The sequence below is a fragment of the Pungitius pungitius genome, chromosome 3 (assembly GCF_949316345.1).
Source record: "Pungitius pungitius chromosome 3, fPunPun2.1, whole genome shotgun sequence".
Lineage (NCBI taxonomy): Eukaryota > Metazoa > Chordata > Actinopteri > Perciformes > Gasterosteidae > Pungitius > Pungitius pungitius.
Genome location: NC_084902.1, coordinates 8,509,863 through 8,537,355, shown reverse-complemented (window position 1 = coordinate 8,537,355; position 27,493 = coordinate 8,509,863). Strand labels below are relative to the sequence as shown.

Genomic DNA, 27,493 nt, shown 5'->3' with positions numbered 1-27,493 from the left:
GAGAAAAGCATTTATATGGCTAAACGTTGAGCTATGTGATGTCATTTAGGACGTTACATTTGTAACACACAAGTGACATGCATTGATTTCTGCTTCCCAATTCTCTCCAATACCTTTTTAATCAAAATAAAAGTGCTTTGATGAAAGGATGCAGTGGTTCAGTTGAAGGTCTCCAATGACATAGTATCCTCAGATTTACAATGTGGTTTAAGATTAATAAAATGCACACATCACACATTGTTTAAAAAAAATGCAATGATTACTATGCTGATTTTGTGTTTTGAAATACTATAAATGCTAAGCACACCGACTGACTGTTGTGGTTCCCTTCTACTATGAAGCTGATAAAGCACTGTGCAAGACAGGATTTCATAATCAAATCATCTTCCATCCGTTGCAGTTCAGTCTTATAAAGATCTTGATGTTTTTTAGGATTTTCTGTCTATTTTTTGGTACAAACTTCAGTAAGAATAGCTTTTTCTTTAATAATTAAAGGGACAAACTAAGCTGAGTGCAAAGGGTGTGAAGAATAATTGTTTCAACAAATGTTTTTACAATGAGTAACTGACGCATGTAATAACACATTAAACCCTTATTTATTTAAATCACGCAGACCCAACCTGCACAAGAGGACGAGTAAAGTGAATGCTCAACAGAGTAATTACATCATATTTTGTGTTTCTCACTAAAAACTTAAATGATATCACTCCCTTGTACAATTTGAATTGTACCTCTTTTTCTTCCTCTGTCACCTGCAGTGCAACATAAATCCAAAAATAGATTTCCTGAATATATCTTGTGGAAAATCTACATTTTCGGGGGAAGGAAGAGAGGGTGGGGGTTGAATAGTATTGGAACAAATCTGTCTATATTACTTATTATGCAATGATACCATATTTTCATTTAGCCTGTTTGTGATTTTCTTCTCATAGGAACAAGGACACAGCATCCCTAGGCCTGAAAGAGAAACAATATTTGTACTGTAGCATCACAATATTTAATCTCATTGCCACTGTCTGGAGTCTGGACAGGATTACTTAGAATGGGAATAATGGAATTGAGGTTCACAGAAATATCTTATTATCTATTATTTGTTTTCTGTTAGCATCAAGATGAGTATGACAAGATTCCGTAAATGTATTATTATATTACTTATAACTTATTCACCATCGTTTATTTATTTGTTGTATTCCTCCCCTTTAATATATATCTATATATATATATAGTACAAGTGTAAAGGTGCTACATGGAGGAAGCTTTTTTTATATATATATATATATATATGCACTTAGTATTTAGTTGTTGGAGCAGATTTGGTGTAAAAAGAACAGCAAAGAGGCAGCTGAGTGCACTCTAGTGTTGTTGTCAGCATTAGCAGTAGGCCAGCTCTCTGAGAAGCAGACTAAATATGGCAAGCTTGGATGAACCACATCCTGCAGATAAGGAAACCATAGAAACAGTAATGCAGTACCATGGTGACGAGAGACCTTAGCGACAGTCCACAGGCTTTAAAACAGGAAGCCTCAAATGCAGCTCTATTTTTTTTAAGAGCTTAATGTTTTGAATGAAAGTCATAAAAGAAAAAAAATCCATTTAAAGAAATGTAATATATGTATTAAATGTGCTTTCACACTTAGTGTTTTTCTGTGTGCAGCTCAAAGGGGTTTCACAGCAGGTGATGAATAAAGCATATTTTACGGTAAATGCATCCCAAAAAAGGTGCAACAACTCCAAAACTGGAGCGCAAGAAGACAGCATTCACCTGCAGTTGACATTAAGCGTGTTTGCATGTGTACGGGGCCAGTTGTAGGTCTGTGGAGAGCAGATTTCTAGGGATTTGGAAGGATTTCAAGATTATAACATGATTGCAGCAGACTGCCGTGGATGAAACATGTTGGAAACTGAGATGTAAATCTCATGGGGGTTTGCTAGAGAGAGAAAAAACATCGGATTATGGTTTATCTCAATCATATGCATTCTAGATGCATATCTGTGCAGCACTGTATGCAATGATATAATCCATGTATTGAATTCACAACATGTATACAAAGAAATCTGCTACTATGCCAATGCAATTTAAATAAAAAAATTGAATTGTTGGGTTCATACAAAGACATTTGTGACACACTGATTTAAGATTAGCATTTAGCCTTATTACTTCTGAAACACAGACCTCATGGAATATGTTTAGTATTTATTTCATATATTTTACCATCTACTACATAATATTCAAACATATATCCACAAACGGTCACACAAAAAATCACAAAAGAAAGTATCTACTAAAATAACCCTTGAGTTGAGCCCAACAACTAGAGCAAACATATTGCTGTACCACTAATGTAGAAACACAAGGCTCAGGAGCACTGAGAACTGTTATATGATGCCTTGTCTCACCGTGAGGCCAAATCACTGACACATAGCAGCTAATCTAATTGATAAGGCATATCATCTCAGGGAGTCACTGAACCACACCCATCGTACGCACACAAACACACACTCACACAAATCTACAGGGCAATGCCAGATTCCACCTCGGGGGAGTTGTCACAGAGCTCTAAGCAAACACTGATAGTAAGTGAAGACTTGTTCCATCTGACCTTCTGATTTGGCTCCCAGTCCACTGTAGGAATACTCACTTTCTATTAAAAGAACCAGAACCCTGTGCGTCAGATAAACCGTGGAACCCGAGGAAGGAAGCGGCCGTGAAGCATAGACCTTTTGCAGCAAGATTTAGATTCTAGCAGCTACTTCTACAATCACTCGGTGAACATGTTGGTTAAAAGCAAAGCTCAGCGATGAATGGGGCTTCGAGATGTTGTCGCCTCTACAAAAGGGAGAAGTGTTTGTGAGCCCACTTTGAATTTACTTATCGTCTTCATTATAATATGGTGATAAACAGAACACATCTTCTGCCTGAGAAACTGGTAACAGTGTTTTTTTTTTTATTAAGGATCATAGATTATGATAGCACACAGCTAACTTGGATCAAACAAGATATTATGTTATTCTGTGCATAAAAACACACTTATAGCACATCCTGGTGCAACCCTGAGACATACAGACATGGCTTCTAGCCGTCTAGTAATGCGTCCGGGTTGTTGCTCTGGACAGTGTCACTCATCGGCTGGTCAGAAATATGACTCTCCAGTTTAGAGTTACCGGGACCTCTGCTCTCTGCTCTTCCTTGGCTGTGACTCGTGTCGGATGGAAAACTGTCCCGCCGCTGGCCGCCACACGGACTGCAGTCAACTACGCCAGGATGGCGGTCGCTCTGCTCCTGCTGAGTGGCGCTGCTGTCTGTTTGTTTTCTGCTTCTTGTTCCATTATTTGACTTGCTGTCATGCTGCTGGCTCTGTCTGATCTGGCCTAATGTCATTTGGAGCTCATCGAGGCGCTGTGATACATAGCATCTCTCCAGCTCCAGCAGGATGGTTCCATTACGACTCAGACTTGGCATGCTTGTCGGCGTTGCCCGCTGCATGACGATATTTGACAGACAGTTGTATTGTAGATGATATGTGGCAACGTATACATTAATTCAATGCCCAGAGTCTAAATCAAAGATGCAAAGGCAGCCGCAGATTATATTCGTGCATACTGATTCACACAATTTTCTCTTCAGTCATTACTGAAAAGGAGCGAATGAACATAAGCATACTATTTGTATGATGCAAAATAAGATTTATATATATGGATTGCCAATGAGTAGTGAAAAAAAATAAAAATTGATATGTCAGCATGTTTAAACCTGTAGGAATTAAAAAACCTTCTCTGAGACCTTCAGAATGCAATGTGATTATCATGCAGATTCTTTTCTTGGTTTATGTAACAATAAATGAAACCTGCAATATTCCAGATAATTACCGCAGAATGGTTGACAGCACTATTTTCTCTCTCCTTTAGCCATGTGCTCATTTTAGCTCTCTTCTGCAGCTGCACGCTCAGCTGCAAGAAAGTCTCATTCATTCGGTCTATTTCGTCTTCTATGCAGGACATCTGTAATTGACAATAATGTGAAGTAGCAGTTGTTGTATCAGGGATTATTTAACAGTGACTATCTACTACTTTAATTAAGATCATTTATGATTTATCAGTGATTGATACCTGCATTGGTGTCCCTTTTGGAGGCAAACCTGCTGACATAAAAAAATATTAGATTCTTCAGAATAAACTACCTTTCGTTAAAGGTCTCGATGAAACCCATTGATTGAAAATACAGGGATCAAAACAAATATTAAATAGAGTGCAACAGTTTCTCTTTCAAAAAGGGTTTGGGCTCAGTGAAATTTTATTTAAATATGTAGTGTATCTTTTCCATCCCGTGGACAAAGCAATTTGTTATCAATGATTTTGAATATTGTATATCCTAACGTTCTATCTTTTACCCGTGTTGGTGTCCTCAGTTGAAATCTGTTTGAGGTCTGTCATGAGCTGTTCCAGCTGGAAACCTTTGTATTTCTGAAGTCTATATTAGAAAACAGGCAGAATATTTTACAATTTTGTTTGAATGGCATACTAATTAATCTGCATCATTTTTCTCTTTCTCACCAACCTGCAGGCTAATAGGTGCTCGGTGAACTGTGGTTCAGTGGGAATTCTAATGTTGAGAAATTCTTCCACTAATGCACTATTCTGCCCCTTTGAAGCATTGGTATTTGACTGAAAAAAGCATAAAGGATTACTTACCCTTGCAGTAGAAGGATGATGTTTGAAGCCTACAGTATATAGCACCTTACCCCTGGTGTGTTCCATTTGAAAGAAAAGTTGAACAGCTCACGGCTTAAAGCTGATATTGCCTCATGAAGGGCTTCCATTAAACTCAGGGGCTTAGATCCTGGATGAAAAAAAAATAATATAAAGGAAGATCAATATAATATTCTTTACAAGAATTGCGTTTGCACTGTATTACACAAATGATGCCAAAAAGAGGCACAATATTGGGCCTCTTCTGTAACTCTCTCTTATTACCTGACACTATGTAGGCCATGGACTGCAGAATAGTGGCGATGAAATGTCCCACGTGATGAAGTTTTTCCTCTGACAGATAAAGGATTTGATTGGATGCATCAAAATAAAAGTCCCTTGAACAATGTGTCAGCAGACCCTCATTCGAGGAAGATGAAGAAACAGGTATCGACTTGGCCATTAGTAGAAGCACAGGGGGGAACAGGGGGCCGTCCGCCAGCAACTGCATCACCTGGCGACCGAACAGGAAAACGGCTGAGTGTTGGACTGAGAGGTTGTCAAGGGCAGTCGGGATAAGTTGCCTTTCATCGTTTTCCTGGACAGAATGTTCCATAGCTGCTGAAAGAAAAGGAAAAAGCTTCATATTTGACATCATTTGTTTTTGCATTCATTGTGGGTTCTACTTTTGGCTTATTTTATCATGTTTTTGTACCATCGTGAGGCTGACGGTTAGACTCCTGTGTGGTGAGTTTCTGTAAAGACTGTTGGATCTCCTGCAGGGTCTTGAACAGAGGAGATATACTGACCAGTCTGGACAAGTCATGGTCACTGAAACAGGGACCTGTGCTCTGTAGGTGTGCTGGGGAAGAAAGAATCGTCTCATCAGGCTGATTCTTCATGCATTCATTCATTCAGACACTCTAGAGAGTTCGACAACGTTCCGTACCCGGCTCCGCTTTGATCACATTCACTGACGAAAACTGTGGACATAAATTGAAAGAAGGAGTTATTATCCTCTTGATTATTCCAAGATGAGCATGCTACACACACAAAATTACATTACAGTACCTGTGTACAACACATGTTGTCACCAGATTGTCTGTATCCAGCTCGTGGTTCACACTCCCTGACATCACGAGGACCAGTGTGACAGTATGGGGGGGCCGCTAAATCCTGGCTCTGCCACGCTTCTCCTGTCATCTTGCTTAGAAGAGCTTCTACTGCCCGGAGAACATCTCCCAGTAATGCTGAAGAGGTCTCAACTGTGTTGAGGAGGTTGTTTCAGTCCCATGCAGGGAAGCATTGAGAGAAAAACAATAAGGGTTGATTTAAGGGTCATTTTGAGTCTTTAGGGCCAAAGGAAGTAGTGGAACACTTATGTGTTATCCTACATTGTGACTTCATGTGACAGGACATAAAGGGATAGTCTGATATATATGAAAATGCTTATTTACTTGAGTAGCAAATTAGCCTAGCTTAGCATAAAGGCTCGACACGAGGGTGAAATAGCTAGACTGGTCCATTGTCCATTAACCAGCCCTTCCTAAGATCATTCAACAGGTATTATCTTTTTTGCTCATTAATATCTTATTTAATCCGCAAATAACCCAAAGTTGATCTTTTAAATTGTCTCTTTGTGCCTATCTACGTGAACAGGCAGCCGCTTTATATTAAACATACAGAGGAAGAGGGATCAATCTTCTTGACAAGAAAGAAAATGAGAACACTTTCAATTTAAAAAACTGTTCATTTAATCACCTTAGTTTTAATGATTAGAAATTTAAAACGTTTTCTTTATTCGAATAATATTGCATGCCCGTTGACCAAGACTTTGACGAAATTAGTTTCTCTAATAAAATCCAATTTCATCATGAACATGCAGGTTCACCTTGAAAATCCCTCCCTATTGCACTGCAGTCGGATGGTTTATTCTTCATTGCATTTTGGACAAGCAGTTCCTTTAGAAAGCTTAGTTTTCTATGATCCATATTGTCCAAGACATTCTGAAAGAAAAATCAAAAAAAAATTCAGGAAGTCCTGAACACATCTTAAGCTAAATTCTTTCTTGACATAAATATTTGATGCCTTCATCTCACCATGATAGAACTCACCTTGAGTGTTTCAGTGTGTTGACAAATGTTTCTATAAAACTCCTGTGTGTCTTTGCGGTGTCGGGCCAGTTGCGAGGCTATGTGCAGGTTCTGATCCTCTAGTTTGTCAAACAGAGTCTTGACATTCAACTCCTCCAAATCGCAGCGCCCTGGAACACTTCCTTAATGGGGTCAGTAAATGCCAATAATTTGTCCATTAGAAATGTGCTAGGGGAAATGTGTCATTGTCCTAAAGAGAAGGGGGGGGATACACTCCTGATGATTGGCTGCACCTTGAAATCATATGCTTGATTGAGTGGGCAAAATAATGTTTGAGTCCTTCCAGCATTTTAGACAGTGTGAATGGAGCATGCAATGGTTGATGAGTACCTGAATTAAAATAGGCATTGGCTAACTGGAGAGCCGCAACTCAACAAGTAATTAGAGTGTGGTATTGGCCATTATTTTCATCATCATTAATCTATCGGGGAATAGGCGGTTTACTGCTACCTAGTCATGCGGGATGGTTTTATAATGACTACGTCAATGGACCTACCAAGCTGCATGAATAACTTAATATGCACTAGGTGAGAAATATTGAAGACAATTCTACCTTTTAGTTAGTGGAAACAATATCACTGTGAAGTCAAACGGGAGTTTCTCTTAAGAAAATTAAGAGAAACAATCAACGGATTCATGAAGAAAAACAAACTGTTAAGTAATTAGGGAAATAAGCTGACAAATAAGCATGTGAATAACTTGCGAAATGATTCTAGATTACCATTAGACTTAGCCTCAACTATATACTTTTAGTTTGGTACCCCTTTAACTTCATCGTGTTGCAAGTACGGCCCCACAACTGTAGACTCATAAGTCGTGTGATGTAACTGCAGTCGTTCCAGCTGAAAGCAAGGTAAACCCTGACGTACAGTATATAGACACATAGACAGTGGATTCATACCCACGAGCAATGGAGAGAACATGCAAACTTCACAAAGAAGATCCATCTATCCCAGGAGCCATGCCCCTCTTTTAACTATCTCTATCTAGATATCTGCATGCAACCTACCTAGCCTGATCTTCCATGAAAGGGTTTCCTTTATTCAATTTCCCTAGGTCCTTCGACCCTAAAGTAGATATTCCACTTTACTTTCCATTAGTCCTACTCATCAAGATGGTTCTTCAAGATCTTCAAGTTTTCCTGTTTCAAACTTGTGCACTCCCCCAAAACACCGTGATTTCCGGACATTACCAAACTTCATTTTAAAAAGGGCTGAATTGACAGCATAAGTGACATTACCTCCTTTAGAAACAGCGGGCTCCTCAGCTTCCGCTCCCTCTCCTACACCCCTACTGCCCAGTAAGCCACCTAGGCTTGGGACAACTTTGCTGAAACCCAAATACAAAGCCACACATTTTTGTGTCATCTTAAAAAGACTATATATAGTGGAGAGGTTGACAATGACAATGAGACACAAGGGAGGGTTACATGAAGCAAGTTTCATTAAGAGTACATAAATAGTATTAGTACTCGGATAAAACATCAGTTCTGCCATCACGACAACTTACTTGTCTTCACTGCAAACACAATCCACCGGACAGAAGGGCTCCCCGAGGCTGCGCCACTTTGGCTTATTCCTCCATTGGGACACAAGTTTTGCTTTACCGGGTCGCAGAACTATCACTGTGGTGGTCAAAACCACAACGAGAACCAGCAGCAGACCAAGGACCCCTGAACACAGGTAGCATTGCGTCATGATGAATCAGTAAGCAGACTTATAACAGCCAGGCACCTGCATTATAGTATATTGAGTGATGATGATAAACACCTGCTATCACTCCCCAGTCAGGAAGAAGGTTGAGTCTGTGCTGCTTGACAATCCCGTACTTCACCAGCTGTGCCGGGGTCATGGGCTGGAAGGCGGAGGCCCGAGGGTCACAGACCGTCCCCTGATCACTGACCACCACCACCACACTCCAGTCGGGGACAGCACTGTCAACAAACACATACTTCCCAGCTGCTGAAAACACATGGGCGAACCTGAGAGAAAGGAGAAGGAGCGTAGATGAGTTTGTGACATAGCAGGGATGCAGTAGGAAAAAGGATGAACACTCTCACTGCAGTGCAGACTCAAGAGGACCTTGTCGAGTTTAAGTTGGTCTGCTTCATGAGTATCTGCAGTCGTCTGAAGGCACCAAAGTCCCAACTGGGGTTACTGTTAAACAGGTGGTCTTTCTGATACACTGGAAAGTGGCTGAGATGTCGTTCTGACGGATATAAAGTTTAGTTAGAGCAAGTTTCATGTGTTTTAAACACAAATGGAATAGCCCTGTCCATTGTGACAAGTAAACAACACGAAAGTAAAAGATATCTGCGGTACCAGTGTGGTTGATGGTGAGGTGGAAAATGAGCATGTCACCCGAGGACAGGCACACAATGGGGTTGGGGATACGAGGAAGGACAGCTGTGTTAGAAGCATCATAACCCTCGGCATCTTCCATGTCTCTCCTGCTTCTTTGTCTTGTCCTCAGGAGTTCTATTGGTTCTGAGTAGAAGAAAAACAGTTGCTCAAGAATGTTCCTCGTTACGAGATACCAAAATGAAATGGCTTGATGATAGAAAATACAATTAATCAATGTGACTACTTAGGTCAGGTCACCTGACAGAAACTTATTGATGAGCTCTTTTTGTGTTGGAATCCAACCAAACACGCCTTCAGGATCAAACTGGATCAAATGGATTTTACCAATACCCTTGGAGTGGATATCTGGTCCTAAAACATCCATCACAGTCTGGGAGCAAACAGAAACAGGCTCAATAAGAAATGCTACTGCAGCAGCAAAGAACAGTACATAAACTAATCAATAACCAACTTTAAGAGGCCATCTCTCTCATGAAACTGACAATGCAGCCACTTGATATTGACTGTTTACACAATATTAGAGAGCCAATCTCATACAAAGACAAGGTATATGACATATTTATCCATAAACTATGACATATTTTATATAACTGATACTGCTTTACATAGTAGTGTAAAGAGGTGTTTTAATGGTGTTCTCCATGGCAAAACATGTATTTTATACAATTTTCTGAACATCCTGCCTACACATATAATATAAATCATAAGTAGGTATTATGTAAAAAATCTGTAAGGTAGGGCCATTCATCAAAGTCCCATCATTGCTCCCTTACCCTTGCCCACACCATCTTGTCTCTTTCTTTTAAGCTGAGCAGCAGGTGCCCATCGGGTGAGAGCTGCGCGGAGAGATGAGGTAGTGTGAAGAGGCAGGACGTGTTGCAAAGCTCTTCAGCGGACACATATCGCTCACACCGGCAGCTAGAGCGTCAGCACCAAGCAGATAAGACAAGACACAAAAAGACAGAGTGAGGCATTTTTTAGTTGTAAATTACTTTTCGCAGATTTCCTGGATTGAAAAGTATTAATTATATTCACATGCCCATCGCCACATCCAGGGTTCCTCCATGTGGTCCACAAGTTATATTGCAGGAGTGGAGGGAAGGTGAGACACACTCTCTAGATGCTGCCAGACGAACCTGACCTGCAGAGCACCGTCTGTTCACCTGGAATACACAAACGTACACACATTAACACACACAAACAGACCTTCCTTGTTGCATCAATATTGATTGAAAATCCTTCACGTTGTTTAATTCAATTTTGAAATCATCAATCCATTTTTGTCAATCATCAATCATTTAGTCGTGGTGATCAACACTGACGAGTGTCTCAGTTATTCACAGGCCTCTGGCAAACTTCAACATGAGGCTCTCAATCATTCAAAGTTTCCAATTGCATTTCTGTGAAAACACTTTGTCATGGATGTGAATATATTTTGCTGAGCAGTCAAAAGGTGGGAAGCATTGAGATCGTTTAAAATAAAAATGTAATGACAACGGATAGGACCAAGTCTATTCATTTTCACTTAGAGCAGCTTCTGCCTGATATATCAATAAATACATTAATGGCAAGAAAATCCAACTGACCTCAGGCTGGCAGTCCAATTCACTGTCAGAGGTAGAACTTTTGAAGTCCAGTTCGTTGTAGAAGATGAAACCAGTTCTGCACAAACATGAACCATCCGAGTGCTGAAATGCCCGATTCTTACCGATACAGGTGCAAGAAGAAGAACCTGCGGAAACCGGTGTGAAATCTTAAATTTGAAATCATAACTTAACTTAACACACATATTCAAACAAAGTATTCAATGTGTTCCTGGTTATTGAGAAACATATGATCGGATCAAACCGGCTGTTGAGGTGGAGGAGCTGCCACAGGGAAAGCAGGCCTTCTGAGCAAGCAGGTGGTTGAAGGTGCCAGCTGGACACAGGTGACAGTCACTCAATGTCTCAGCATGAGTAATGTTACCAAAGAACCCCGGAGGGCAGGGTATTGGTTGGGCGGCTCCCCTTGGACAGCGATACCCAAGAGGGCAGGGGTAACCTTTGTAGTCGGCTGTGCCTGTGGAATTTCAATACATGCACACATAGTCAGTGGATGAATATTGTACACATTGGTTGAATTAGGGAAGGATTTGTGGTGGTAAGCAGACGACCTGGGGAGCAAAAGTATCCTGGTGGACATGGAAGGCATTGCAGGATGGGGGAGAGGTACGGACGATAGGTGCCCCCCTCACACACACGACAACAGCTGTTTTTGGATCCTCTGAGGTCGCTGGTGTTGATGGGCGTAAACCCCCCCTTACAGGACCTCATGAAGGAGCTGTTTGCTGGACAGTAGTAGGGAAAAGGACATCTGTGGGGTATGTTAACGGGGTTGTTTATAAAGCTTTTGTTTCCATGTCAGTCTTATGAGTTTTTTTTTTTTTTACCCAAATCTCTTCTCAGGACCTCTCATGCACTCACAGTTGCTTGGGGGTGTCGTAGGTGTGAGATCCCTCAGGACAGAAATACCCTTTGGGACAGACTGGAGGCTCATCAGTTTGAGGTCCGCAGTATGAGCCGGCACTGCACAGCCTCTCTGAGACTGCACCTGGATTAGGAGCGATAACCCGTTACTGCAGAATGCCATCAGCGTCTTTAGGGAGGAAATGCTCAGAGAAAAACATTCAAAGTTACCACATGCAGATTTTAATACAGCATGCTAATAGTATAAACTGCGCTGATGAACTTACCAGTGGGGCATTGATAAGAGGCCCTGCAGGGGATCCCCTCCACATTGGGCTTCCCTGTTGCTCTCGGATCTGGGCAGAAGGTTCCGCCTGAACACGGTTCACATTGGCTCGGTGAAGCGGCTCCAGGTCGGGGCCTTTTGGTGCCTGCAGGGCAGAGAATGGGGGGTCCAGACCCGCTGCACCAGAAACCAGGCGGGCACGGACTATTGGAGTAGTCTGTAAGCCCTGGGAAAAAAAGAGGTTTCTTTAAAAAATAAAAAAATAAATTAACACACTAGAGCGAAAATAAAAACACATTTGCTGCATCATTGTCCACACACAATGAGTGGGAAGTTAAATTAAAATCCCTTGAACCATTAAAACCATTTAAATAAAAGCAGCTTTTGTCCAGGTACAGAGAACCAGAGTGAGAAAAGAGAGGCATTATACCTGCTGGGAACCAATCACTATTGTAAAAGTAATAATGTAATTTCTATTTGAATATATTTTTTAGGGAAATGTGAGTTTTTTTCTTAGTAAATCCACCACTCAATCATCATCATAGCCCTGGGCATTAAACATTTGTCTAAATAAATGTATTGTTTTCAGTCACATCATAACTCCACAGACGGACTTATGCACACACACACACACACACACACCATTCTCTTTGATCTGTCCTACAAACAACATGGGAAAAAAAGGAATGGTGTATTTTACACCTCTACAAACTGCAGCCACAGGCAGCATTGGAGTGGTTGTGGTCAGTTAGATGCAGTGTGTCACACCTGTTCTGTTACAGTGAGAACCAGGCGGGCAGGGCAGGCAGTCCCCCTTGCTGCCTGCACCTGGAAAAGTGCGATACGTGTACAGCGGACATGGCCTGGGTCCTGTCCCTCCGTTAAAGTCACTTCCAGGCAGACCGTCACAGTAATGAGCGGGCGGACAGAGATGAAGGACTGGGTCTCCTGTACAAAAACAAATTCTTAACTTTTAGGAAATTAAAAAAAAAGAAACTCTACATTTCAAGTCTCAGCCTGGGCTTTTTTTGTATCCCGCTAGTATCTGATTAGATTTAGTTTACACGTGAGACTTAACATGACTGCAATCAACTGCACAGTAAGACAGCTTTCACCTTAACAGTAACTATAAATACTTCCAAATACTCAAACATGAAGAGCACCGGCTAATACCAGGTTTACACCAATGCTGAGGTGGGCAGGGTAAACAGTCGGACAGGCTGGCACCTCCCGGGGAGCTTCTGAAGGTGTTTGCAGGACAAAACTCAGCTTCCTCTGTTCCCTCAGGACAGTAAAAACCTGGAATAACAATACGTACATGTAGCAATGATACATTTTAAACTTAATAGCTTAATAACTTGAAGTTATTAATTAATATTTTTTTAAATGTATGTACTGTACCTGGTGGACATGGTCCAGCACACTGCATGCCCCACTGGCACTGGGTCGTATTAGACAGTGGTGCCTCAGGGGTGAAATCTGCACTGCCAGAAACACAGAGAAAGCCCGCCGCACACACACCCTGGATCCTACCAGCCCTGAAGAAAACACACACACAATAATATGTAGAGGACACAAAGATAGACTTCATTACTTATATAATAACTACAATGTTTCTTTAATTTTTACCTGCCATATGTCCATTCATTATTTTCAGGCAAATAAAGTTTTAATTTAATTGTTCAGTGAATCATAACCTTTGAGCATGTGTCTTTGTGTGTGTGTGTGTATACAGGATGTGAATCTGCTTAATTGTGTGTCTGTCAGTGTACTTGCACTTGATTGAAGGACGCTCGCATGCATACAATGTGATGCTGTGATGCATTCTGAATACCTGCAGAATTTCCCTGGAGGGCAGGGTAAACACTCTCGCTCTTCTTGTAGTCCTCCCTGGTTTGAAGGAGTGTATGTCCCATTAGGGCAGGGCAGAGGCACCATTGTGCCTAAAGAAAGGGATGCAGTACAGCTTAGAGCGCTGTTTGTTACATAGTAATTACTCAAAATGATCAAAGCATATTCTTTGGCAGTAAAAGACAAGCCCAGAATTTTGGAGTGGGGTTACCTAGTGTTACTTAGATTAAATTACCGTTTGTAATCCCCAGTATTCAAAACCTTTAAAATACCTGCAGGGCAAAACGAGTGTGGCGGGCAGAGCCATGGCTCTCCCACTATGGCCTCCTCACAGTAGAACCCAGATCGGCATGGGATGCAGCTGTCTGACCCCGGATTTGGCTGGTACGCTCCCGTGGGACAAGGCAGGGCCAGAACCGAGCCTTCTGGACAGAAATGGCCCTAGGAGAGATGGGAAATGACAAAGGGATTCAGTGCATCAGGAGATTCATAATAATTCACACAAATTCTCTTGCAGAGACACTGCCAGGAAAACGATAGGAACAATGGAGAAAGGAAAAAGAGGGAAGATAATTCAGTGAACGAGGGTGAAAAAACGCCTTTTACCTTGGGACACAAGAAGGCATATGGAGTGGTCGAGGAGTAGTCAAAAGGGCAGTAGAAACCAGCTGCACACGGGCCGCTGGGGTTGGCAAGACCCTCTGCGGAGCAGAAGTGACCAGCAGGACAGGCGGAGCAGCTCTCCATGGACACCCCTCCTACAGGATGACAACAGCAGGACCTTTTAAATGCAAGCCCCCCTCCCCCTATGTATATCAAATCATTCAATTCATCAGAAAATACATCATTTCATAATGACTTTAAATGGTAGTTTCACCTATGGTTTGGCGAATACTACCAAGAGGGCAGGGAATTGGGGCGAGGCACCCTGCTGGACAGTAATGGCCCACGGGGCAAGGGCCATTCCCTGAGGAGTTGTCAGAGCTCTGCGGTGTTGGCTCTGCGGCTCCCCCCATGCAGAAATAACCCTGCAAACAACAACCTACACCCAAAAATATTTAGTTTATTTTTTAAACCAGTATAAGGTGTGTGCATTTTTCTAAAAGGGTAAATTCTTAGTGTCTGGTAACCTTGTGGTGTTGAGGCTCCGTATGAGCTACAGTACAGTCCAGAGGGACAGGGTGTGCACACAGAGAGAGAAAAGGCTCCAGTCTCATTGCTGAAAGTCCCCAAAGGACAGAGCTCTGGCAACGCTGTCCCAGCAGGACAAAAATGACCTAGGAAGAGAGCACTTTTTAAATATCGGTGGATCATTATGGCGGAATTAGAAACTTGCCCGGTGAACCGTATTGCTGCTGTATTTAAAAGGGTAAATAATCCGTAGGTTGGTTTTCACCGTCCTCACCAGCTGGACAGACAGAAGGCTCTTGAGTTGCTAAGTAGGAACACATGAACCCTTTGGGACACATTAAGCAGCGAGCTGCTCCAGTGGCAGGGCTGTACGTGCCGGCCTCACAGGGCACCTCACTCGCTGAGCCAACAGGACAGCTGTGGCCCGAGGGGCACAGGTAGCCATGGGAACCATCCGATGGGGTGGCACTAGAGCTTCCACCCAGGCACACATACCTGCAGGCATAAACAGGGAAACTTCAAATCACAAATATCCAATGCTGCCATAAGAGATGTTGATTTGTCAGTGACGAGGTACGGTTTCATATTTTTATTGGGCAGCATTCCTGTTTACAGACTCAATTACTCTTTTGAATCACTTCTCAGAACTTATTTTAACCAAAAATATAGCATTGATTTGTGCAAAATCCCGGAATGCTTGATCCTCTTTTATAAACAATTTATAAACAGTTGAGTTTGACTGTATGATTATAATACATTACATTAAATTCACTTTGTTACTAATGCAGTTACCACTAGCATTTCTTTATCACGCTATCACTTATTATGGGAAGTATTCTTTAGTGATTAATATCAGATACACAAGTTTTCTTTGAATTAAAGACACTTGTGCGCTGAATTCAAATGCGGTTTCTCCCAAGTCAAATTCTTCTCAAACCTTGTTTTGTGTACAGCTAATAATAAGATGAATGAAAAAGTGACCAACAGCAGCAGTGCTTAGAGTGTGGCTCTTATCCTGCTGACAACACCCGCTTCATTTCCTCTTGTGACTCAACGGATTTTCAGGTGAAAACCAGGTGAAATGTCAGCCTCTGCATGTAAGCCCTGTGATAGTCTGCCCATCTGTCCAGTGTCAGGCTCTGGCTTTACCCAATATCAAAGACCCCCCCCCCCTCCTCCTTTCATTAAAGAAAAACTGAAAGCAGGACAGAAAAAGTTGTATGCATCAAATCATTTCTTGACCACTTTCCCCTGAAACGGTCAAGTGAACAATATGAATAATTTTGAATGACTAAATCAAACGGTTTGAGAGAGTAGCGAGATTTGAAAATGAAAAAACATTAAAGTGGAAGTATTTACCCAGCACGACATGGGAGTGCAGCAGAGAGCTCTGCTATGGCAGGCCTGTCACAAAAGAGTCCAGGGGGGCAGGGCAGGCATCCATCAACTCCCCTCAGTCCGTGTGAGTTTGAAAAAGAGCCTGCCGGGCAGGGGAGTGGGTAGCCACTGCCAGAAGGGCAGTAGTGACCTGGATGACAAAGGTGGCCTATGGTAGAATTCCCCTGTGCAAAAATGAAAAATGATAACACATCATTTGTATTTTTGGTGGCATCATTTTCTCAGAGTGCACATTAGTGTATATAATGCATTGCCTTTCCGCATCTTAAAGTCCACTAATTCCCTGATCACTATTTAGTCTGAAATGTTTTTTTACTCAGCAGGGTAAAAAGGCTTGAAATAACCCGACACGCCATATTCTCAGAGATATCAACATAATTATTCCCATCAAAGTATGAATGTGCTCAGCAATATAGTGAAATTAATTATGCAATATGTCTTCAGTAAAATGTATGCTCTAAAATGCTTGGAGGGCCTAAAATGAGGAGCAGAAATATATGAATATGAAATTCCTTAAATTTAATACAAATTAGAATGGTTTATTATGGTAGTGCTTTGAAAACAGCAATAAATCAGTGGCACCATCAAAACCACAAATAAATAAGTATACAGCCTTTTTCTTCTTATATGTTGTGTACAAAGTTGACAATTCTTCAATTGATGCTGGAAAAATCGTATTTTCGTTGAAGAATTATTAAATGAAAGGTCACCGGTTCACTAGTACCATTAGGACTCTTTACCTAGGAACAAAGAATCAACCGACATCACCAGGTTGCAGCACTACAGAGAACACAAACATCACCTGGTACTCAGTAGAGTTAGGGCTGGTTGATCCAGCGGGACAGTAGTAGCCGGCCTCGCAAAGTCCTGTTGGCTGCGACAGACCAGGTTGAGAGCAGAACATTCCTGGAGGAAACACCGACAGATTAAAGTAATCAGCATAAAGGTTTCAAATATACTGACTTCACTGTGCATGAGTCATTTTTTGTTCTTGTTTCGAATTCATTATGATGACGTAGAACAAAACACAAATTCTATCCACACCGGCAGGACACGGCCGGCAGGCGTCGGGATCGGAGGCTCCGAGTCGGTTCTGCACAGTGCCGGGAGGGCAAGGGAACCCCTGTCCCAGAGTCGTCCCTGGAGGACAGTAGTATCCAGCGGGACACATGGCAGGCTGTATGGTGCCTTTAACTGAGCCAAAAAAAAAAGAAATGCAAGGAACACATATGATAATGAAAGAGAAAAATTAAATAAACAGATTTCCCCATTTTGACTTGAAAAGATCGAGCAACATAATTAAAGAAATGCACACTCTGTCACGGCTCCTATTTTTACCTCCAAATGTATTATATTTGCTTTAATTAGTTCTGCCGCAATGCTTCCCAGCGTCACTTTGGACCCCAGAGAATAGGTGTGGATTTGATGCCTTTAATTAAAAAGTGAACATATGGACTTATGTAGATTTACTGCACCCACCGATGATTTCTGTCCTTTCAACAAGGTGTGATCATTGCCCTTGTAAAACATGTCCTGTGGCTTTACTGCAGACTATCTATTGGGCCCACTGTATTAATTACAATCAATATATGTAAGAAAAAGTCTTGCTTTTGCAGAAGAAGATACTGTATCCCTTAGAAAATGTTTCCTACCTTGACAGTAGTACCCAGGTGTGCATGTAGTGCAATTGTCTTGATGTATGTTTCCGGTTTCAGAGCCAAATGTTCCTGCAGAACAAGGGATTGGGACAAGTGTCCCTCTGGGGCAAAAGAAACCAGCTGGGCACAGGGCCGTGTCTGCTCTGCTGGAGCCCCAGTCGCAATAAAACCCTGCCCAGCAATCCCCTAAAGCAGGAAAGGGGAAACCACACACCATATTGAAAGATGTTATCTTTAAAATCCATCAATCCAAAAAGAACTGCATGAAAAATGAAGAAACCTCGACATTCGCTTTGGGTGTGTTTCATTTAATCTACCTGCTGTTAGCCCCTGTTGGCAGAACTTCCCGCGGGGACAAAGAGATCCAGTTCTGTTGTCGGTCGGGTTGGGCACTGTGGCACCCATCAAACACAGAAACCCAGCAGCACACAGCCCCGAAGGCTGAACCAAACCGTCAGACCCACAAAACTGACCCGCTGGACACACAAGGCACTCACCTGTCGACACAGATCGACAGCTTTGACTTTAGTCCACACCGGACAACAAGCTACCTGCCTGATGCATCAGTCGTAAGATTCTGTACGGCTTCCTGTGGCAGATTCTACTGGAGCCTCAAGAGTTGAAGGGCAAACATCTGCCTTTACAAGTCCTTTACTCACTAATCAGTCAAATAAAGAGAGTGAGGTTTTTTTTTTTTACTTGCGGTGGTGAGACCGTGGCGGGGGCTGTAGGTGCCTTTGGGGCATGGAAAAGGGTGACTGTCTGGATTCTCCCTGGGACAGATGTAGCCCGCCGGGCAGAGCAGAGGGCTGGAGACTCCTGCAGGGCTTCCCCTGGTGGGGCTGCTGCTCGGGTACTGGCAGTGGAACCCAGGAGGGCAGGGATTACACTCCGTTTGGCCCGATAAATCCTGGAACCAGCCTGGCAAAGACAAACAGTGAGTCATTTATACACCACGAAAAAAAAAAAAATCAGTTATGCAGAGTTATATTCGCAATATTATATTATATCATAATGAATTGTTTACCTGGAGGACATGTTTTGCAGTAATCTTTGCTTTTCCCTCCGGTCTCATTTCGGTAAGAGCCAGGCGGACATGGTGTGGGTACACTGCTGCCCTCGGCACAGTAGTAGCCCGCCGGACAGACACTCCCAGACTCACTCGACATTGGGGTAGCAGTGTGGGATCCTTCTAGACAGTAAAAGCCTGAGAGAAACGCCTTCAATTAAAACGTTTTGATGCCACACTTTGATACAAATGTGATTATGCGTCGGTTTTCAATGTCATTTGTGACCTGGCAGGCAGGGCCCAGAGACCACAGAGAGACCGGTCTCTGAGCAGAAGAAGCCTGGAATGCAGCTGCGACACTGAGACTCCTCCACCAGCCTGCTCTGCTTACTGTGAAAAGATTCATATCAACCATAAACCACAGAAATAATCAGGGCTTAGATTGTCTATTTCTCAGTATTACATCACAGAAGCCACTCCTTCTCAATACCGTAATCTGCCTTTTCATCACACTTTTGTATTTTCTACTGGCAAAGCAAACGGTTAAACGACAAAAATCATCCACCGTTTGTATTTCACCTTCATATCTTAAAACATTACACACAATGTTTAGTCACCATGTGCTTCGTTGCTGTAGTTTGGAATTCAAATTCAAAATTTGTCTCATGAATAATTCCGTTCACGGTAATTAGAGATATGGATATTAGTACGTTTATGGAGATATTGCAGGGATTTGCACCTGAATGTTCCTTTCGGGCATGGTTTTGGAAAAGAAGTCCCCACAGAGCAGAAGAAGCCGGGAGGGCATGGGAAGCCAGTCAGGTTTTCGAGTGGTGAAGGTTCAGAGGCTCCGCCAACACAAACAAACCCTGCGCCACACGGACCACTGGCGCAAGTCCTCCCTTTAAACAAATATCATTCAAGCAAGGTTTCAATCCAACAACAGATCAGCGATTAACCATCAATCGTTTTCCTAGAAAGACTCCATTAAAGCAAGGTAGATACACATGAGGAACAACAAACGACTGATCAGAGGAGTGGCTCCGGTGTACCTGTTCCTTTGCAGTACATCCCGGGGTCACACAACGAGCACTGCCACTCCTCAACCAGTCCGGACATGTTTCCGTAGGTTCCAGCCGGACAGGGCTGTTGATTTGCTGATCCGCTGGGACAATAAAATCCTCTCTCACATGGGAGTGGATGTGTCATTCCTGATTGACAGATACGGTACAGGATGAAAAAGGTTATTTCTTCTGATTAGATTTAAATATGCATGACATCCATGCTCCAAGTCATTTGTGCCCCGATCAGCTTTACCTTGATCTCGACAATAGAAACCAGCGGGGCATGTCTCGCAGCTGCCGCGGCCTTGTCTGAGCTGGTAGCTGCCTGGGAGGCAGGCTTTCTGTTTGACACTTCCCTGGAGCAACCATTTCATTGATTTCAACATTCATCATCGGGCATCAATAACAGTGGGGACGGAGACAACACAGGAACAGTTGCGAGGAACGGTCAAGAAAAACTCGGAAAGGAATCAGTTTCAGGCCCTATTACACCACCAGTGAGAAGGATGACTCATGCGGAAACATCTGGTACAATGTTCGGTAATGATCACAGAAAATAGCTCAAAGAATAATTCTGGATGGCTGACCTTTTCACAATAATGTCCCAGTGAGCAGACATGTTGTTGTGGTCTCTCAGAGCTCTGTCCCTCTGGACAGTAGTAGCCTTCTGCACACTGCCCACTTGGCTCAGCTATTCCTCTCTGGTGGCAGTAGTGCCCTGGGGGACACATCTGGCAATCCCCCACTGTAGACCCACCCAGGGAACCTGATGCACAGCACAAAAGATGCATACTGATTGATTAGGTTAAATTATTGACATACAAGTATTGAACTGGTTGATGTGTGCACAGTGTTTGTTGACTTGACAAAAAAAACTAAAGACAATCCTTCAAATGATGATGTTAACTTAATGCAGAGTACATACCTGTTCCCTCAGATTCACATTCAGAACCAAACTCTACAGTGCTACAGAAGTTTTAAATAGGATCGTTGTTGTTTGCCGTGAGACCAGAATACCATTACACAATTAAACCACTTTGTGATTGAATTTATTCATAGGCGCCCAAGGGGGAGAAAAGCGGCTTCAATGGAAGTTTTCACATTCTTTTCAGATAGATCAGTTCATGTAAGGACAAGCGAAGGAAAAACTGACATTTTGTGCAACAAAGAGGATTTGTTATGATGTTGCTTCTGATTAGTCATTCATCGTGAATTCCTAACCGCACATCTCCTGCCTCTTAGATGCACTGCCCTCCAGTCAAGTTTCCTCTTTCATCCATCATCAAACATGTCCTTTCTTTAGTTATTTCTGATCAAACACTTACGAAAATATGTCGTAATTAACAAATGGCTTCTTGATTCAAATGATTCAATAACGTGAGATCTAGACCTTTAGCCACCAAATTCTGAAAAGTGTGGTCCAGACAATGAACTCCTTCCAAGAGTTACTGAGATTTGACTTCAAAATCCGTCAGCTCTTACTGTCGCACAGGCATAAAAGAGCATAACTGAATCGATGAGATTAATAGATTAATCAAAAAGGGACAGCTTTATTACGAAAGACGAACGTCTCACTTTTGATGGTCCCAATAGGACACGACCGAGGAAGAGGAGTTCCGGCGGGGCAGTAGTGTCCCGTGGGGCAATGGGTGGCATGGGGGTTTAAAGAGCCTTTGGGACAGTAATATGCTGCAGCACAAGGCCCTGCGGGGGCCTCTCGCCCAATCTGGTCACAGTAAGATCCAGCTTCACAGGGCTGGGGGTAGGAGGAGCCCACAGGACAATAGAAACCTTTAAAGCAAACACAGAAAGTATTGATTAAATAAATTAACTTCTTTCAGACAGAAGTCCAATAAGGAGGATTACTGTTTTTTACCCTCCCATTCCCTGTAGAGATGGAGGGGTTTCTCATATTCTATTATGGCTTTTTCAGATTAGGTCATCGATTTGAACAGCAACCGGCATTAAGCCTGTGCTGCCTTCACAGAAAGACTGTATCATGAAGATCATTTTATGATGGGGTTTAACTGGTGCATAATAAAACCAAGCATGAAAGAAAAGAGCAGATATTTATTCTCTCTAACTATCTTTTCTGGATTTAAAATTTCCGTTAATATTTGAATGTTTGAATAAAACCAATGACGATGATGAAGCTGTAATATGCAGCACAGAATGGACAGATTCGATGAAACGTAACAGCATATTCAGTAAAACAGGACTGTCATGAGCAAGAAAGATAACGTGTGTGCCTGAAGGAATGAACCAAGTATCGAATCAAGCTCACACACGTTGGCTGTCAGGAGGTACCCACCCTTAGGGCAGATGTCTCCTCTATACGAGGAGCAGCTTTGACGTGGACTCTTGAGGCATGGCGGTGAGTGAGTCACCGCGTTTGCCTCCTCAATCCAGTTAGCGTCTCCTTCTATTAAAAGAACGTTGCAGATGAAGCATGAAGAATATCTGAATTGATATCTAGGAACCAAAGAGGAGCCACTGTTCTCTCTCCAAATGCAGATTTCACAGTGTGTAGACTGTCACGGCAAGAGCATCTCATAACAATGTAACACTGTTCGGCAATGGCTGATTGTAGTATTCTAGAGGGGAAGGTCAAGCTAAAAGGTGTTTCTTTATGGTGCATTTATCACAACACGCAAAAGCTTTGCTCTCTAGTTAATACGTTTGAAGGAATTTATGTACCTGCACTTTAAAACCAACATTTATTGTGTGATTGCAAATATATTTTACCCGAACTACTGGAATTATTGAAGCAGGGCAGATTGTGAATCCAGAGGGCAGCGTCTTTCTTCGTGGTATAAACCTCCAGTATTTCACAAAGACAGCTGAACACAGCGGCTCGAGGTGTGGCGCTATCTGCCCCTCCAGAACAGAAGAAACCTGCAGAGCACAGACCTAACAAAAGAAACAAACGCATCCATCCAGTTGTATATGAAAAAAAGAATTGCCGACATTGGCAGCGATCGAGAACATGAACCTGTGCTTAGTTGTATACAGCTGAAACACACAATATCATGCACAATTGGCCAAATGAAATCGCGTCCAAATCCCCCACCTGTGGGCTGTGAGCTTCCAGGAGTCGGGCAGTATTTCCCTGGGGGGCAACGGCGACAGTGGGAGCGGGCAGAAGCTCCAGGCTCTGGGAGGAAGCTGCCGACAGGACAGGGTTTGGGTGACCCGCTGCTCAGAGGACAAAAGTGTCCCACGGGGCAGACATCTCCATAAGGCTGGGAGACGGGGGAGGCCTCCGTGGATCCCAGGGAACAAAAATGTCCTGTGGTGCACAATGCAGTTTGATATTTCAGTGACAACACTGCAGCAGTCAAGGGAAACCATGGCTTAATGCACAGCCGAGATACAGGGGGAGGAAAGACAATCAGACGGGACGGTTGTGGTGATGCTGGACTGTGAGACCTGGGCTGCAGGCTCCGGACGGCTCCGTCAGGGCACTGCTGTTACAGAAGTAGCCAGCTGGGCAGGCGGAGCAGTCCGTCGGGGACGCAGCGCCAGCCGATGGACTGACCCTGCCCGCCGGACACGGCGACGGCGCAGATGAACCCAGAGCACAGAAGAAACCTGGCCAAGGTGGGGGCATGGGCTTGTAAATCTAGAGTTTCTACATGCAAGTTAGATTTGTGATTATTTACCTGATCAGTTACCTGGTGGGCAGGTGTTACAAGTGGACTGTCCAGGGGAAGATTGAAAACTGCCAGGGCTACAGAGGGCCGGCTCAGCACTACCATGTGGGCACGCATGGCCAGGCGGGCACTGACCTCCTGCAACACAACACGATAGAGAGCAAGTTCTCTTCTGGACACTCCTTGCTTGCAATAAAATACCTTTTTACAGACAGGTGCGAGGCAAAGATACACGAAAGAAAGCGCGGCTGTTGTATTTCACGAAGCTAAATATGGTAACATGGAAACAAGGCAATGAATAAGAGACCCGCTCAGAGCGAGGTTCATACAATGCAAAAAGAAGAGGAAAAAAAAAGCATCAGCCGCAGGTGCCCTGACTCTGACAGCTACAAGTTGGAGCATTTTATTGTCAAATTAGAAAGCCTTTTTCTCAATAAAAGGCAAAAAGAGGTCAAGGATGCCTTTTGAAAGATTCTCCAGGTGTGCATGTAATATGAAAGAAAGGGGAGAGCACTTTTGTGACGTATAATTACCTCCAAGGCAAATTTAGAGTAGGATCTGAAAAGTAATTGTTGAGTTCGGCCTCAAACGCACAGAGCTAGTTATTGCAACAGGTGAACAGCCACATTTAGGGGGGAGACAAAAACAATACTACAGCTCAAGTAAACATAAAAACATGTAAGGTAGTTAAACTACTACTTTATCAAATATATTGAAGTTTCTTATAAGTCATATTTTAACACTTGAAAAAATGAAAGAGGTGAGAGCTATTGTTTTTAGTTTTTCAGTTAAACCTATGTATTAGGTGCATCGACTCCAATGTCTCAAGCTTAAAAAAACATCTACCAACTGGGAAACCCGAAAAAATATTTTGCAACCAACATGAAAACAGTGTATTTTTCCTGGTTGATACTTTATAGATACTTGAAGACAAGGCATATGGAACATGTTGACAATTTAATTAACTTAATTCAAAACTGTGTGTATAACAGTTGTCCATCCACTTTGAGTGAGAATTTTGAATATGACTCAGACATAAAGTTGAATGAAGGCACTACCTTTTACAGATGAAACTAACTCGACACGACCCCTGATGACGTGTACCGTACCTGGCTGATGTCCGGACTCTGATCCGGGTGGACAGAACCAGCCTGGGGGACAGAGGAGGTCGACAGAGCTCTGAGCCCAGAAGGGGCAGTAAGAGCCCGAGTAACAAGCCTCACAGTCAGTCTGAGACTCGGCCCCAGACCTTCCCAAGAAAGTTCCTATATGGAGGAAATAAATTGTAATGTCAGTAAAGCAAGTATTCTACTTCATTTTCCATTTTTTTCCTCCTCTTGGTCACACAAACTCAAATGTGCAGGTTAAAGATATAGCATGGTATAATGGTGTCATGCACACACACCACAGATGCTTCTTTCACTTGGTTTAGTAGCTAGCTGACCATTATGACAGTTTTATTGGGCTCCTTCTCCGCTTTTTACGGTTTCTGGATACATGAAGGCATTATATTTTACCTTTGGGGGCCGAATGGAACCGTACACAATTCAGCAAAGGGACAGGACATATAAATATACGCCTGTTCAAGAACATATTAATAACACATGGTGAGGGTAAAAATATCAACTTGCTTCAGAGCTCTAACAGGAAATGTTAGATTTCTACCTGGAGGACAGGGACTTGGCTTTGCACTCCCTTTAGGACAGTAATGGCCTGCAGGACACACACTGCCAGTGAACTGTCCCAAGGTTGAACTGCCAGGTAGTGGAGATGGCGACGTGGAATCTCCTGTAAAACAATACAATGAACCTTTTATTGGATGTCATTACTCATTAGATTAATAAGTAAAATAAAAGGCCAAAGACATTTTCTCCAATCCCAGGGAAGCAGTGGGGACTGGTAAATGTTCTGCAGAGACCTCTCCAGCCTTGTGCAGTCAAAGGTCAGGAAAATGATGAGTAAAAAAAACAGAAGTGTGGTAACAAAGAACTGCACAGAACAGTGGTTTTTAAAGCTTGTGTCAATGTTTTTCCATTGTAAATACCATTTTTCAGAATTGATAAATGTAAAGTCAGTAGAGAGCTTATCTCTACCAACTGTGTATGCAACAACCACTGTGTTGTTTTGTGTGATTGAAGGAACAAAGCCCACAATGGCTGACACCCAAATTTAAACACCAAAAGACTGTATAAGGCGCTTTAAACCCCATTTTGACTCAAAGTGGTCGTATAGGGAGCATCATACAATTGAGCCAAAAACAGAATTAATGCAACCAAGCTGTTTGGCTGCGCGGCCGCGGATGAATGACGGCAATTTACTAAGCAATCTGTGTACTGGTTGTTACTTCAGCAGTTTGCCAAACACGGCATCCAAAAACACTAAAAGTAAGCGCACTCAGCCGTGTTTGCTCTAGCAGCAGTGAGTAGCAGGCAGCGAATAAGGGAATTAGTAGCATAATTTATAATAATTTGTTATAAATTTTGATAGAGACAACAACTGGTGGTCCAGGCTGTCTCACTTTGTTACCTGAGGTGTTACCCATAGGTGTGGCCGTTCTGGATCCCTCGATGCAGTAGAAACCTGGGTTGCAGGGCCCGGATGGGGAGGACAGGCCCGGCTCAGAGCAATAATGGCCAGGCAAACAGGGCCGACATACCTCTACAGAAACAGCCTCTAGAACAACAGAAATAAACCTCCTGTGGTTGATCTATACAGGAATTAGGCTGAGATTAAATAATTCCACATCACCAGTTTTTTATGTTTTTTTCTGATTAAGGAATTTCATCGATTACAGAAATTCCCAACTTAAGTGCTTACAGACTCATTCAAAAGTCACAAAAATTGTGTAATTATCCACTGTCATTGGTTACCGTCCTTGGAACTGAAGGTGCCTGTTGGGCAAGGAACCATGTAGCGGGTACCCTGGGGGCAGTAGGACCCTGCAGAGCAACGGCCTCCGGTTGGGCCCTCCTCTGGCTTGAAAGAAACTGAACCTTGGATACAGAGGTAACTAGGGGCCGGGAGATGATGAACACAATGAGGGTGGACAAGAAAGACAGAAGGAGAAAGTGCTAAGGAGGGCGAGGGTGGGGTTTAATTACAGGCGAGGGTGGCATACTTTGACTGAAACAGGAGTTATCAATTTCATAGGGGAACATAATGAGGTAAACGTTTAGTTTGCCCATGTTTACCCAGGAGAGCAGACCCCAGTGGGTGCAGCAAGTCCAGAGGAACCGCAATATCTCCCTGGAGGGCAGAGCTCACAGCCCGACTGATTGGACAACCCCATCTGCCCGCTGAAAGTGCCAGCTGGGCATGGGAATGCTGCACCAGACTGCGTTCCTGTAGATAAATAGTGTCCAACATCTACAGCTGTTCCAGCCCTAAATATCACAGAACAATTTTTGAAAGCCGTCATTATCTCGATTACGCTATATAACGGCCATTTGCATAATTAAAAAGCCATTCACGGATACGGCCACTTAATCAGCGCACACAAAACTAGCCATATTCAACAATGTATTTTGTGCATTCAAACACATTTTTGGTTTATTAATCAATCTCACCGCGTGTATTGATTCATAACATTCTCTGATAACATCATACATTTGTCACTTAGAATAGCTTCATTATTGTATCCTACCTTGTGGGCAATAGTGTCCCATAGGACACGGAGTCGGAGTGGCAGGACCAGACACACGGCCAGTGTCCACATCCACCAAACCAGCACAGTAAAATCCGGCAGGACATTTAACACATTCTGCCTGTACAGGGGTACATTGCGCACATTTCTC

General features: G+C 42.9%; 1 protein-coding gene across 1 annotated transcript; it reads right to left on the bottom strand.

Annotated features, from left to right (window-relative positions):
- Window positions 1-2,181: 2,181 nt before the first annotated feature.
- Window positions 2,182-27,461, bottom strand: LOC119229547 (zonadhesin). Its single transcript, XM_062561641.1, has 58 exons — window positions 27,343-27,461; window positions 26,891-27,041; window positions 26,570-26,709; window positions 26,226-26,372; window positions 25,365-25,487; window positions 24,809-24,964; window positions 23,721-23,837; window positions 23,476-23,637; window positions 23,117-23,335; window positions 22,792-22,956; window positions 22,358-22,468; window positions 21,622-21,837; window positions 20,634-20,812; window positions 20,300-20,402; window positions 20,035-20,193; window positions 19,722-19,884; window positions 19,269-19,372; window positions 19,001-19,180; window positions 18,673-18,894; window positions 18,291-18,470; window positions 17,968-18,159; window positions 17,360-17,509; window positions 17,118-17,221; window positions 16,277-16,479; window positions 15,192-15,412; window positions 14,917-15,063; window positions 14,664-14,828; window positions 14,393-14,544; window positions 14,059-14,227; window positions 13,770-13,878; window positions 13,337-13,473; window positions 13,109-13,234; window positions 12,704-12,883; window positions 11,937-12,161; window positions 11,668-11,794; window positions 11,358-11,557; window positions 11,051-11,263; window positions 10,789-10,934; window positions 10,238-10,365; window positions 9,976-10,120; window positions 9,440-9,572; window positions 9,161-9,325; window positions 8,921-9,047; window positions 8,609-8,820; window positions 8,349-8,511; window positions 8,080-8,168; window positions 6,801-6,961; window positions 6,578-6,692; window positions 5,758-5,951; window positions 5,636-5,669; window positions 5,402-5,548; window positions 4,972-5,307; window positions 4,740-4,837; window positions 4,556-4,662; window positions 4,389-4,468; window positions 4,108-4,136; window positions 3,868-3,999; window positions 2,182-3,478 (listed from the first exon to the last, which is right to left on the bottom strand). The coding sequence occupies exons 1-58, from the start codon at window positions 27,362-27,364 to the stop codon at window positions 3,074-3,076; spliced, it is 8,985 nt and encodes a 2,994-aa protein (XP_062417625.1). The 5' UTR covers window positions 27,365-27,461; the 3' UTR covers window positions 2,182-3,073.
- Between the last annotated feature and the right edge of the window lie 32 nt (window positions 27,462-27,493).

Excerpts from the sequence above, each read along its gene's own strand:
- LOC119229547 (XM_062561641.1), bottom strand. The coding sequence starts at position 27,364 with ATGGGACACTATTGCCCACAAG. Across the intron at positions 26,710-26,890 it reads ACTGGGGTCTGCTCTCCTGG|TTACCTCTGTATCCAAGGTT; the intron begins GTAAACATGGGC and ends CCCGGCCCCTAG. Across the intron at positions 9,048-9,160 it reads CCTCACCATCAACCACACTG|AACGACATCTCAGCCACTTT; the intron begins GTACCGCAGATA and ends TATATCCGTCAG.